The 15,392-nt window shown below is 36.8% G+C and overlaps 1 protein-coding gene across 4 annotated transcripts in view; it reads left to right on the top strand.

The window, feature by feature from the left end:
* HPS4 (Hermansky-Pudlak syndrome 4 protein) overlaps nucleotides 1–15,392 on the top strand; it is a 69,784-nt gene that overhangs the window by 43,346 nt on the left and 11,046 nt on the right. For 3 of the 4 annotated variants that reach the window (XM_067154845.2, XM_067154847.2, XM_067154844.2), the window contains 2 exons: nucleotides 1,272–1,498; nucleotides 6,728–6,879. In XM_067154845.2, coding sequence (XP_067010946.2) covers nucleotides 1,272–1,498; nucleotides 6,728–6,879 — 379 coding nt within the window. Of the gene's footprint in view, nucleotides 1–1,271; nucleotides 1,499–6,727; nucleotides 6,880–12,461; nucleotides 12,607–15,392 lie in introns of all 4 variants that reach the window. The other variant, XM_067154848.2, reaches the window with a different exon arrangement.

Raw genomic sequence — 15,392 nt, 5'->3', positions numbered from 1 at the left:
CCCTAAGTGCCCTCATAACCATGTGCAGAGATCTGTATCCTTTATTTACAATCATATTTATGTGATTACTCCAATGAAGATCTTTCCTTATATTAAGACCTAGGTACTTGCAATGATCTCCAAAGGGAACTTTCACCCCATCAACGCAATAATTAAAACTGAGAGGACTTTTCCTATTTGTGAAACTCACAACCTGACTTTTAACCCCATTTATCATCATAACATTGCCTACTGTCCATCTCACAACATTATCGAGGTCATTTTGTAGTTGCTTACAGTTTTGTAACTTATTTATTTCCCTGTACAGAATAACATCATCTGCAAACAGCCTTATCTCCAATTCCACTTATTTACACATATCATTGTTATATATAAGAAAACATAAAATTCCAGTAATACTGCTTTGAGGAATTCCCCTCTTAATTATTACAGGGACAGATAAAGCTCCACCTACTCTAATTCGGAGTTCTGTTTTCTAGAAACATAGCCACCCATTCAGTCACTCCTTTGTCAAGTCCAATTGCACTCTTTTTAACCACATAACATCCGTATTCACTGTCGCTTTCCTCAGATCTGCCACTATCACTTGTTAACAAATCTTCAAAATCTGACATTTCTGACCGCCTGGCTAAATGGTTAGATGCTGGCCTTTGGTCACATGCGTCCTGGGTTCGATTCCCGGCAGGGTCAGGAATTTTAACTATAAGTGGTTAATTTCGCTGGCACGGGGGCTGGGTGTGTGTTGTCTTCATCATCATTTCATCCTCATCACAATGTGCAGGTCGCCTACGGGCGTCAATTCAAAAAACCTGCACCTGGCGAGCCAAACATATCCTCGAACACTCCCAGCACTTTCATTTCCGACTTTCACTTGCTTCTATTTGGAATTTCAAAATAGCAGCGCTTGCTGACAATTGCAGCATTGATTACTTTTGTGTATACATTGCATAGCTGGGAGCCATGAGTATATACCAGTGAGTTAATCTTTGATCTGTATTTTCCTCGGCTTCTCTTTCCTCTGATTTGTAACTACAGGTCTTCTTTTGACATTTTTTAAATTATCACCTTGGTCTTTTTTTTTTTTTCTTCCACTGATCTTTTCCACCTTTGTCTCTTTCCATATACAGCATTTACATTTTCTACTCAGCATCTCTCTTTGAATTCTTCCTGCTTTGTCACTGTCAGAAATAGGAAATTTGTGTGAAGAAGATACTAGTTATCCTATGGAAAAAAAAAAAGTAATGGAATCTCATGACTTGATGCACTTCCAGTGGGAAACAAGCCTGAACGGACTGGGACGGTTGGAGATCCACCTGCGACAGTGTCTCGAACACTTTCCTCAAAACGATGGCATCGAGCCCTACAGTTACATATGTCTTGATCCCAGGTGGGATATGCTGCAGAGAGGAGGGCCATGGGGATCTGTCGAGCTCGATGTCGTCAGCTCAATGCACCACGACTTCACCCAGTCCAACAGCCTCACCGAAATTGTAGTAAGGTTTGTATTCTCTCACCCTTTTATATTGGTAGATATTATGGCTTAACAGTAACTTCTCATAATAAATTCTGCTTGTGACAATAATCCAGTATGCCTCTTCTCTTGTTGACACTGCCCTGATTCTTTGAGAGGTCGAAATTCTTCATTCTCCTATGATCAGTGTTTGTTGCTGTGATAATTTCATAGCTTTCCCCTTAACCCTCGCAAGGTATGAAACATCTGATTTGAAGTTAATATTTGAAATATTTAAGTTATTGCTGCCTGTTGCCATTTCTTGATGAACGCAGTATTTTTTGTATCCGTCTGTTGGCACAGGCCAGAGCAAAGTGTAGCTTCCACCGCAGTCCCACTTTCGTCCATGGCTGTGACAATATGGATGCTGCGGGGGTATGAGTGGTGCTGAGTGATGACATTTGGAGCACAACTAGTGTGTCTGAGTGTTATGAAAGGTGTTGCTCATAGGATCAGTCGTGCTGCAGTAGCACTCTCTGGCCCAGTGAAGAAAGCAATGGCAAACTACCTCACTCCTCATCTTGCCTAGTACGCCTCATTTGGGCTCTGCCATTGGTTTTTGTGGTTTCCCTATAACTTCATAGCCTTTGGTGGTGCTATTTGAGGATCCAACCAGCCTCTGGGCTGATGACCTTATAGGACACAAAGGTAGGCTATATTTAATTTGCTTCAATGTTCAGAGGACATTGTATACCATTCAAAAATGTAACCACCTCTGCCATATCAGAGTCAGGGAGCTTGACCTACAACCAGCATTTGAAAATCTAAAAAAATGAATCCCATCCGAGATTAGAGAGAAACGACCAACCTTGCGAAAGCTCGACAAAATAATCATCTGCTAGACTATATACTATCGTATCTCACCTCACATCAAACTGTTTTTGTTTGTTCCATCATCTATAATTTGTTATAACTTCTAGATGAATTCCTCCTTAAATGTGTTGTGATGGGTAGAATGTTTAAATCTTCCGAATGAGAAGGTTCCCTTGTGAGTGCTAACCTGACCTAGGTAAAAGATTTTAATATAATGATGTATGTGAAGCAGAATGAATTGAGTCACGGAGAGACTAGTTTTTAACCTTGCTCAGGACAAGTTTCGGATGCTCTTGCTAGCACCTGTGAATTGTAGGGCAACTAGATTTAGTTGAAAGTGAATTCTACTTATGTCCGGCTCCATGGCTGGCCTTTTGTTCAAGAGGTCCCTGGTTCGATTCTGACCAGGTCAGAAATTTAACTTTCATACGTTAGTTCCTATGGCTTGGGGGTTGGGTGTTTGTACCGTCTTAGAATTCCACTTAGGTAAGGTCTGATCCTCACCAACATGCAAGTCGCCAATAAAGACCTACACCAGGCCTCTCCGGAGGCCACACGCCATGATGATGATAATGAACACACTTATAAAATACATAATGTGGATTTCAGCTGTGAAGTAATCAGAGGGATATTATCACTTGAAAACACAACCAACATTTTGATAAGGAGCTCCATCTGTCAAAATGAGACATCACCATTATCATTGGCGTACCTACAATACCGTACAGCAGTGCACACAGAAACGTGAACACAAAATAAGGTAGTATAATAAACAAACTAAATTTCAAATGAGCACGAAGCAAGTTCACTAAACTACCCAAATATCAAAAACAAACAGGACACTGTAAGATAAACACGCACATCGGCCATGAGGTAAACAAGTATGCTCAGTGATATTCATTTGTTTCCAGGGAGCATATGTACAGTTGCAAAGCATTGAGACATTTGGAGATAAATAATGACATACTTTGTCATTATGATGATTACTGCCCACCCTCATCGGAGGGTCTGCCTTACTAGGGCTGCTCTCGTCTAGAAATAGCCACACAAAGTTAAAATGACATTTACTGCTGTCTAGAATACCGTTGATGGGTATATAGGCATCGTGTGAGAATAAGGGTAAATGTTGCTCAAAATCATACAGGTTTTGGGCAAGGGAAGGAATTAAGAGACAGCTCCAGGATTTGCCTGGTGTAAAAATGGTGAAACTTTGGGAAACCATTTTTAGACATGCTGATGGTGAGGTTTGAATGTAAGTATATAGCCACACGAGTTGCTCAGTGCATAACAACTCAAAAGGTAAACGAACAGAACATTTATCAGAAAGTGCAGAGAGACCGTGTTTCCATAAAGGAAATTACCACTGAAAATTTATTATCTTGCAGTGAAGGTGAACAATTTTTTCACATGCTTCCTTTCTGTAACCATGGAACAAACCTGACTTGGAGATCAGTCTTCTAGAAATGTGCACATATCTTATATACACCTTTCTGAAGGTCTCTGTCCCAAGTAAAAAATTACACTCATTCTGAACTGTATAATTTCCTCTTTGATTTGGTAACTCTTTCAATGAACCTGGAATATCATATTTGCCTATGTAATTTTCAGTTTTCTACCCATATTTTTTGTTCTAAAATCAAGCTGTGTAAATTAAGTGGATTTTTTCCCAAAGGTTTGGAGTTGCGCTGAAATTACAGATAAAATTAATAAAATCATCACAATAGCTGTGAAAATACCATTTTGTATGAACATTGAACATTTATTTACAGATTAGATAAACATTTATATAAAAATAATTTTTATCAAAACATTGCATGCCAGAATCAGTAAATTTGACCATTTTTGGTCTTCAGTTGGTCTGTATTGACTAAGCTCATGAAGAATAATGCCACGGTTAATTGTTGGTCCGCCCTGTCAGTATATATAATAGAATTCATAACTTTACATAATTACTTCTCGTACATGTTTCAAGAGATGGCCCACTCTCTTCATCAGCAAACTTGACATCCCAAAACAAAATTCCTCATATTCTAAGATCTATTATTATACTAATTTACACTAGGAACATAACTAGTTGAAATCATAAAATTTTTTTAACACACACACACTAAAAAGTTTCCTTAATAATGCTTATCTAAACAGCATTAATATTTGTTGACCGAGCTCGATAGCTGTAGTCGCTTAAGTGCGGCCAGTATCCAGTATTTGGGAGATAGTGGGTTCGATCCCCACTGTTGGTGACCCTGAAATGGTTTTCCGTGGTTTCCCATTTTCATGCCAGGCAAATGCTGGGGCTGTACCTCAGTTAAGGCCACAGATACTTCCTTCCCAGTCCTAATCTTCTCCGGTCCCATCGTCGCTATAAGACCTGTGTCGGTGCGACGTAAAGCAAGTTATTTAAAAAAAAAAATATTGTATTTATCCTTATTGTTGAAGATTTTTTAAAAATTTGTATTAAAACCATTGTTGATCTCTTGAATTAAATCAAAATAAAACAATTAACATCTAGGTTTTGCTTGCTGTTAAAAATCCATTTAAGATGTTCTTATCCTCCACTGAATTTCTTTCTACCTAATAAGATCTGTTTAGAGAAACGTTGCCCGTTGAACTGTAATTTAGTTGTACAGGCTTGTCCTTTGATGGTGCTTGGCCATATATAAACAGAGCGGATCAAACAATCCCGCCTTGCCCCTGGAATGAGTGCAAGATAGATGTTCTTATTGTAATGTACTGGAACGATGTAAACCTACTCGCTCTCCATCCAGGCTTTGTTCGCTTCGGGCTTGTTGCAACACCTGCCGGTAGTGTGTGTTTGAGAGGAAAGGGACTAGTTTATTTTGGAGTCACAGTTACACAGAAACTCTTCCCATCAACATCTGTCGCTGCAGCCAGCCAGACTTTTAGACTCTACATAGGTCTTGTAGTTCATCCTCGGAAGCTGGTTCATGAGTTAAGATGCACTAGTTTGTCCTCTTCCTCTTTATCCTTCAAAGATGTTGCATGCCTGCAGAATGTGACCTACAAATTTTATTTTCCTCTTTTTCTGCTTGTCACAGTATTGATATTATGATTTCTTCCTGGCTCCTTGTAATGGCCAGGTCAGATGGGTTCATCTTAAAACACATCTTCATTTAGAAACCGCCACATGTAGTCCGGTCATAAAACTGGAAAAAGATCACTTTCTCTTTCTTCTCCCCTTCATCTGCATCACTTGTATTTTGTTAAAAACCACTTTACCGGGCGAGTTGGCCGTGCGGTTAGGGGCGCGCAGCTGTGAACTTGCATCCGGGAGATAGTGGGTTTGAACCCCACTGTCGGCAGTCCTGAATATGTTTTCCGTGGTTTCCCATTTTCACACCAGGCAAATGCTGGGGCTGTACCTTAATTAAGGCCACGGCCACTTCCTTCCCACTCCTTGCCCTTTCGTATCCCATTGTTGCCATAAGACCTATCTGTGTCGGTGCAATGTAAAGCAACTAGCAAAAAAAACTTAGTGAATGAATATTGAATTTTCACAACTGCATTGTACTCAAAATAAACTTTCAACAAAAATGGCCAATCAGACCAAACCCACAACCAGCAGGCTCAAAATCAGGAGGTTGTGGATTCAGATTGCACTGGTTCCTGGGTGACCCTTTGTTCTGTACTTATCTCTTCAATATTTTTATGAACATGACCTAATACATTGAAAGTTTTTTTTTTGAGCATTTTGTAAATACTGCTTCCAATTGGAAGTAATTAAATAAATTCAGGTAACTCAATCATAAAAACACTAGTGTGGCTTGGGTTCATCGGTTGGAAACTCTGGCTGGCTAACACACAGATGAGCACAATGCAGGGGAGAGACATATCTCGTAGGAGGGCAAATATGACAAGTGTACTTATCGTAGGATAGCTTGCAGTGGTTTCACTTCACTGTCTTGGAGAGGTGCGGTGAGCCCAAGAAACACTGGTGAGTTACCTGAATTTATTTACTCTATAAAAATGTTTTCATAATTCTGGGCACATGCTGAGGTACCTGGTCGCTGACTCATTGTTACACACAGAACTGCTGACTTGTGGGTCACCCTCATTGTAACATGCAATGTTATAAACAAGCAAATTCTTGAGAGGAAAGGGAAAATAGCTGCAGTTGCACAGAAAACCCATGATTAAGGGTTAAATTAGGTCACTTTTGTAGAAAAAAATGGTATGAAATATACTTCTGGAAATGACCATTGCTAAACTCTTACACATTTTGCAACTCCTTCCACTCCTTTATATTACAATACTATTTCAGCCAAACAGGGGCAATGATTATAAACATTGAATTGCAACATTTTTACCTCACCTAGTTCATCTAAACTTTGATGGGGGCAGCGAAACCTATGCATAGAATTTTCATTTATTGGTTGTTCCCCGCAGGTGTGAAGACAGCACAGTTTACGGCTATCAGTGTGGCAAGACTGAAGTGTTCTACCAGCAGCCCGCAGGCATCACTGCCGGGCTTCCCACTCCTGCTGACTTGATGGGTGTTGTGCCTCTGAAAGCGAGGAGGAGGTTGGAACGTGACCATGGTATCATTCTGCTTTAAGCTTTTTAACTGTAGAAGATGATGTGAATATTGTTTATAGATCAGCAGCTTTTTACTTACTTTAGTATGACGTGGACAGTAATTGAATATTGTCTGTTAATTTTATAGTACAAGAATTTAGTGTAGCGCTTATGTGTAAATATTGATTGTAAAATAATGTCCGTGAGAACAAACTTACTGAGACAAATAGGTTTTGTGCTGTCCTATACTATATTTTTCTGAATATAAGACAACACCTGATATCATGGTTGAAAACAATGAGAAGTAGTCTTCTTTGTTTTAGATTGTAAGAATTATAAAAGTATTAAAGCTCTTCACATTTTTTCAGTCGTGAAATTCCCTTTTAAATTATTAACTTCATTTTTGTCCGTATTGAACTAATATAACATTTCATTAATTTTTTTGAGTCCACCTTATTCAATACCTTACAATTTTGTTGCATAGATGTAATTACAACATATTATGTTTAATTCAGTACTAGTTTCGAAACTATACTGCGTCATCATCAGCTGAACAGAGGTTTTTAGAAAAATTGGCAATCATATAAGTTTATCGACATCTACTTCATCACATTTAAAATCACATTAATAACAATGAAACTGTGTTAAAATATATACTGTCTATTTCCAGTGTGGTATTAGGCTAATCAGTTGGATTGCCTCACCTCTCCAAGGTGCTAGCAGCTAGTGCATGTTGACATCACTGCAAGCACATGCAGTGATGGTACACTTGAGGGATATATGTACCTATATGTCGGGGGTGTGCCAAGATTGTATATACCAGGCGATTAAAAAGGTTGCACAGAAACTGAAGTAACCTATAGAGAACTTTCTAGGACAAAACCCTGTCTAGGACAAAACCCTGTTCCAGTTTCTAACTTCATTAATTAGGAATGTCAGAGCATTTTAAGAAAAGGAAAAATTTTCCATTAGGTTCTTTCTACATACACAGGATTGCCCTGACAAATGTTGTACTTTGGCTCCTCTATGAGCTACTTCAATTCCTGTGCAGACTTTTGAATCATCCAGTAGACTAATTTTCCTCAAAGTTTCAAGTTATGTTTACAATGTTGCATAAGGCACCACTCCTGAATTCCACATTGCATTTTGTCTTTGGTTTTGACCTTCTCTCCACAGAGATATTGCATCACATTTGAGCACTAAATTAATGATATTATGTAAGTATTCCCACACTTACCACTCTTTACTCTTTTAAGGGAGAACTTGCTGAGATATTGGACAAAAAATGGACAAAAAATCAAAACTGAGATTTTGGTACTAGTAGACAGTCGTGGCACATGGTAGTACCTTGTTTTTATTTGTGAGGTCAGTTTTAAAGGTCCCGTGGAGACATTTAAATGACACGTGCAGTTCCCTTTAACTGGGCACACCAACTCCAACCTTGCTTCTTCTCCGAAGCGCTCAAAATGGTCCAGACAAACCAGATTTAATCTGATTAGCTTCAAACTTTGTGCACCAATATGAGTTGTAAAATCCCTTATTCATATTTTTTAACTTTCATCAATTTTAGTTAAAGCTCGGAAAAATTTCTGTTTTTAAGATGTGACGCTACATATTTTTAAAATGTTGTTGAAAAAATAGCTTAATTAATAACAAATGTAATGCTACAAATTATTCCTTTGACCTTCTAATACATTTAATGATGTACTTTCTTGGTTCTAGCTTTATTAAAAATCAAGATATGGATTTTTTTAAATCAGCTTCATGTCTTTTTAAATTCATTTATTTAAAAAAATATTTTGATCAAACTATGTGTGGTATCTCTATCATTGTAGATCAATATAAAAACAATAATGCTGTTAATGAGAGAGAGAAATTTCAAAGATTTATCTTCAGAAGTTTCTGAGAAAATAGGAAACATTTGCAAAAAAAAAACCCTAGTTTTTCAGAAATCTCACTTGAAAGTGTAAGGCCACTTACAAAACGTGGATGCTGTCATGTTTCTTACCACATAAACACCAGAAATGAAGTGGTATCATACCAACCAATGCAGCCAACTTTTGCAACAGGATGTTTACTATAAATCACCATAAATTACCGCCTTCTATAACAAATAGTTGCTGAGATATCTACACTGAACAAGTGCTCATGAAAACTGGAGAAATGACTTCTGCAGTAACATCTTTTGTTTAGATTTATAAATAGTTACAGTCATCCAAAATCAATGAAACATACATCAAAATAAAGAGGAAACTCCAAACAATAATTTTCCATATACAATTTTTAAAAAATGTTTTACCAATACCCCCTTTTTTACTCCCCTTAACAGTCAAGTTTCAAACCAGAAAACAATAAGTTAGTGTGCATGGAGTATTTTGATTGGGGGGGGGGGGGGGGGGGGGGAAGTAAATTACTGTCTTATATTCAGAGAAATAAGGTGGTAGGCTACTTTTGTGTTTGTGATGTCTTGTGTTTCTGTCACTGAGAGGATATGTGCTATTGAGATGATGACATTCACATTATTGTATTTTTAATTTGTTTTTATTATATCCCTGGGCTTAAAGTGTAATAATGCTAAACATCCCATATCTGCCGGTCATTACTGCAGCAAAATTCTACCACATTTGGTTGATTTCAAAATCATTTTGCATTTCTTTATGATTTCAAATCTGCTAAAGCTCTGAACATAAAATGATTATTTCTATAAATCATATATTTATTTTCTGGGGGTTCAGTCACTTATTTGCCGGCTTGCCGCTCGAATGGCTAAGGTTCGAATCCTGGGTTGGAATTATCTTGTGATGTGTTGGGAAGGGTACCAGGCCTTAAACTCTGGCCAAAAACAAACTTCAAGACCCCAGAAATATCTGGAATAAGCTGAAGAAAGGTGGTATATAGATTTTACTACTGTGTTACGTTACAACATACAGTAGAACCGTAGTAATGTGGTCTATTCGGATTATCTGATAAAAGACGTGGCAGTATTAGTAGCCACAAGGAACAGTAGCATAGTGATTGAGTGGAAGATTGTGATTCACACTGAAAACACTTAGCTGTGTAGTGTATTGTATTTTGACTTCATTTCGCTAGATGCAAGCTTAAATAATAATGTTTACAGGAGCTCATACACCCCGAGATGTCATTATTTATTTATTTATTTATTTTTCCTTAAAAAATTGTATGGTAGATGGAGAAACGGCAGGCCCCACGTACACGGAACAGCCTCCATCCCCGCATTCAAATAAATATTACGTTATAGTTTCGCTAATATGCAACATAGAATTAAGAAAACTTGACATACTTATAGTAGACACATAGCGCTTCCATTTGATAAATGAGTGGGAACAGCATATTAAGTATTACATGAGTTATTAAAAAAACATATTCTTGTCTTTTTTAACTTCATAAATCACAAAAAACAATGTAACAAAAATACTGATCTGCATTGATTCTTTTTTCGTGTAAAGAAGATGCTTAAATCGAAAGGATGAAGCACTATGAATGTTATAATGGAAAATATTTTTAAAAAATTAAAAATTAAAATTGTCTCTCAAAAATCTAGCAGTTTTTTTTTTTTTTTGTTTAAAAGTATATCTGAGTTATTTTAAAATATAACTTCATGAACCTCTTTATCCTCTAGAGACCTTTAATAGGGATATTTATGCCAAATTTCATGCAGTCTCAAATAGTTCCAGAGATATTGTGTTTTCCCTCCAAAAAACCAACTTTTGGGAAAGTAACTTTGAAAGTTCAACACCATATCTGTAGATGTTCACATGGCCTCACATAATACACTATATCTCTGCCAAAATGCCAAATTTAGCTATGAAACTTAACATATGTGCTAAGTCATATAAATCCAAAAAAGAGAAAATGGAAATTTTGACATGTCATGGTGTATGAGCCCCCTTAAGTACATACTATGATCAACCATACATTGCAAGTGGGATTTAAACATTTTTCTTCTCTCAGTGATTCTATTTGAATTAAAATTTTGGAATTGCAAGGTTCAGATTACCAGGGTTCTACTGTATACCAAATTAAAAATAAGAAAAAGTTTTCTTAATACATATTCAGTGTCATGTTAAGTGACAAGCAAAATTTAATATAGGAAGAAGGAACACCTATAAACAAATGTTTTCAGAGTTGTATTAATTGGACCATTTCCACAGACAAAACTTCTATTCAACTTTGCTCTGAGGGCAACATCCTTCATGCTGCCAATCTTAAAATGTGGTAATGACCATAACAAGAAATAGGGCATATTGTGAAGATTTGCAGGTTTAGTCCTATATTTTCTCTCCATTTGGGATCGTTTGCATATTAACTGCCCCATGTATTTCCAGTTGTAGTCAAACAGTTTAATTTCTCAACTGGCTGTGATTCTTAGGTATTCTGCTGGTGTAACATTTATGTGGGGACCAAATAATTCTGTTATTGGATTGTTGATTCATTTTAGACTGGGTAAAACTATGGTTGTGAATACTTACAGTGTACATTCCAAGTGAAATGAGGCATAAGGGATTGGACTTAATTTACGTGTGTTTATTTATCACCCTGAGCCTGGTTTCATTGCCACTTGTTAGTTGTTGTTTGTTAGTAGCGTGTTAAGATTATTGTATTTCTTTGTTAACTGTTGCAAAAATTATGAACAATGCAGTTCAAGAAGGCAATGGCAGAACCTTGCTTTTTTATGATGCATTTCAAAACACATTTGTCTGTAAAACATAGTGCATGAAGTGAACATAAAAATGTTATTTGACATTTAATTTGGATTTGCAAGCTAAGAACAGAACACTATTTTCATACCCCTGTCATCCTTTCCACACAGTTCCATGTCCTGATGTGTGTTATAACAATTCTGAGGTCTTGTTACAGAATGTGAGTACTGTCACCTAACAGGATAACTGTCCCGAGTTTAAACAGTGCTCTGATATTGTGTTAAGAACCTAGCCTTCTAGCAACTACATCGCTAACATCACTAATCACTTGAACTTTAACAGAAAAATCACCTTTCCACGTGCTGTATTTGAGCCTTCAGTTGATTGGGTTCTTACGTGTGTTCAAGCTCTTCCACCTAAAGTACAATTTCTATTTCATAGAATTCTTAGATAATATGTTGACGTTATTCTACTGAAGGAAATGTTAGATACTGTACCTTTTTCTTGTTGCAGAGACTCTACTAATAATCGTACCATTGTCTCCAACTATTACATGAATAGACTTAGTGGCATAAAATCTTCAGTTAATCAGTACTATAACGGCAGCATGGGATATTCTTTGGGGGATATTCTAACCTCAGTTGTGAATTTTATCAACTAATTACTAACAATTCTCTTCAGTAATCTGTATCTTTGTAAAAATACTGTAGCAGTTACATTCATCTATCAGAAATATTACTCAAAAGATCTAAATACAGCAATTCCACATCCAAAGCACGATTCATAGAAGCCATTTCGGAACAGTTAGCAAAGGTTAGATGTTTAACACAGGGTGCTGAGGATGTTCAACACATTTTTTAACAAATTGTTACGTTAACATTTGTTGATGGAACACAGTTTTTGTTCAAGGCTATGTAACAACTTGAACTGTTTGTGACTTTTAGGTTCTAGTTAGTGACAGATTATTGGTCTGTGATGAGGCACAGACCATTTCTAGTCGTGCGCTACAATGAAAAGAGCATTCACTAGCTGCCATTATTACCTCGACAGGTCCGCAACAACAGAGTGTTTTACGCCGTAAAATTAAAGGTAAAGTATGTGTGTTTCGCTGCTGCTTCAAACGTTTCTGGAGGAACTAGACTAGACGGTTGATATCAGTAAAATCATTTAGTTCCTTTCCTCAGAACATATTAAGTAAAATTTTCTGTCCTGTGTGTATACCTTTACAACATTATGGCTAGTCCATACTAGAGTTAATAAACAATGTCATTGAAAACATTTCTCAACATAGTTAATCAACTTTCTTTAACAAACTTCAACATTATGTCCACACCAGAAAAGCTGTTTGTGAGGTTACGATGCATAGGGTCAGGAAGAAGAAAATACGCTTAGTCCCGTTAATCTGAACCCTATTAATCCAAATATCTGGTTAATCCGAGCTTAAATATTCAATGTTTTTAAAAATTCTCCTTATTGAGATGAAAGAACATTAGTATAGAATGAAGATTTACTTGCATTTTATTAGTCATATTTAATGTAAACATAATTACACATCATAAACCATCAATCACTGGTCGTTTATCTTTACAAAGTCTGTTGGTTTCTTTTGCCGTAGCGATTGGAACCTACTCGCAGATGCAGTGTTAAATCACTACCACTGAGAGAGCGGCAGAACTATTAAATAAACATCACAAGCAGCTCTTCGCATCCTGGGCACAATGCAAAAGTGTAACCCGTTACCGTATTTTAGCAGTTTTAGGAGACAAGTTTTAACCTAGTTTTAGTCATTTTCTCCTCTACGGGTTCTTAACTACCCTGCTGTAATTTTATACAGTATTTTATTAATGTAACTGCTAAAGAATGGACATTTCAAATTACAGGACTACTGTACTGTATTGTAGAAACTATTTTCCTCAGACGATTGAGGCGCTGGCCTTCTGACCCCAACTTGGCAGGTTCAATCGTGCCTTTATCCGGTGGTATTTGAAGGTGCTCAAAAAATGTCAGCATCGCGTAAGTAGATTTACTGCCACACAAAAGAACTCCTGCGGGAGAAAATCCTGGCACCTAGGCGTCTCCGAAAACCGTAAAAGTAGTTAGTGGGACGTAAAAACAATAACATTATTATCAGAAAATATTTTCCGGTTAATCCGAAAATTTCATCATCCGAACAGACTCCGGTCCCAATTAGTTCGGATTAACAAGACTCTACTGTAGATCCAAAGTGTGGCAAGGAAAAATATTGGAAAAGCGTTTAGAATTGAGTTTGGAGAGAACACTTTCATCAGAACTTTTAATTTGTTATGCAGCAGGCTTTCAAATTTTTTTGAGAATGCCCCCACATGACTTTCAGTTCTTGTTAACAGTAATTGAGCCTGAAATTGCAAGAAATGATAGATTATCGGAAAGCCACTAATGACAGGCTAGGTATAACTGTAAGATGGTGACTCGAACATTCATTTATATATTTGTCTAGTGTGTCAATACAAGGAATTTCAGTTATTGTGCCTGAGGTGTTTGAAGCTTTATACAACAATCTCAAGGAATTGGTAAAGGTACATAATAAAATCTTCATTTAACCTAATTATTTTGATGATATACAAGTGGTTATGGAAGGTTAGATTATTCATCCAAGAGCGAAGCTGGAAATAAAACATTAGAACACAGCTGAAAGAGTATCATATAGAATTAAAAATACTGTATATTAGAACTTTCGTTTGCAATTTGATAAGTCAATTTTTAGAAGAAATAAGAAAGCATTGTATTCTGCGCAACAAATTTGCATCCTTGTGCATGTGTGAACCAAAATGTTAATGAAAACACGAAAAGTTCATGAAAAGTATAATTCACGGAAGTCAAAGATGTTCTGTTTATTAACGTGCTTGAAAAGTTAACCAACAGTCTATTTTGTTTTTTAACAGACAAAAATGTTCGTGAACATTGTTGGTTAATGGTGTTTATTAACAAAGTTAACGAAAACATTAGAGTGCATTTATGGAAATACAGTTGAACCTGCTTTATACGTAACTCTGTTCTGCGTAATTCATATTTGTATGTAATTTCCTCTAGGTCCCGGCAAACTGTAATTTAAAAGTGTGTTTATTAAACCTTACTTATACTTAATCCGTTTATACATAATTCACTGTTATACATATTAAGTGTTATTGAAATATAACTGAGTTTTGCATAATTGTAATGAGCACATGCTTTTTTTAAAAAAAAGAAACTACTGTATTTACGGAGTTTCCTCTTTGTTGGCCTAAGCAGAAGTGGAGCGGTCGGGTTTCGGTGCTGAAACAGAACACAGAGTTTCGCCGAGTGACATTGTTGACCCTTACTTACTGGCGGCTTAACAAAGGTCGGCCGAGCGATTCCCCTTCGCTCTCTATCTCACTCCTCCTCAATCTTCATTGTTTTTTACCTTCACAATGCCGCCAAAGATTACATTACAAGCATAGTGGACGGTTTCAGTGTGGAAACAAAAGAAAATAGAGTAAATTTGTTTGAATATGAGAATTTCTTTTGTGGGAACAACAGAGAAGTAAAATGTTCATGGTGCCGGTATCTGGTGTTTACTGTTGAAAAGTAGTTTTGTCATTCAGTTGCTTTTGATTAGCCATGGAAAACAGAAAAAGGAAAAGTTATACCCTAGATGAAAAGGTTAAATGTATACGAGAAGTGGACGCTAATCCACACAAAACAAAAACTGAAATTGCTTCAGACTTAGGGACTGCTTATACCACGCTATGCACAGTTCTTAAAACTGGGTTCAAAATCAGCAAAGCGCAACAGTCAGCAAGAAGGAAGGTACGTAGCTGTGGAGAAAGCACTTTTCACATGGTTTCAACAAAGCGGACTGCAGCTCTACCAATTAG

This window comes from Anabrus simplex, chromosome 10 (genome assembly GCF_040414725.1).
Source record: "Anabrus simplex isolate iqAnaSimp1 chromosome 10, ASM4041472v1, whole genome shotgun sequence".
Lineage (NCBI taxonomy): Eukaryota > Metazoa > Arthropoda > Insecta > Orthoptera > Tettigoniidae > Anabrus > Anabrus simplex.
This window is presented reverse-complemented; position numbering and strand designations above follow the sequence as displayed.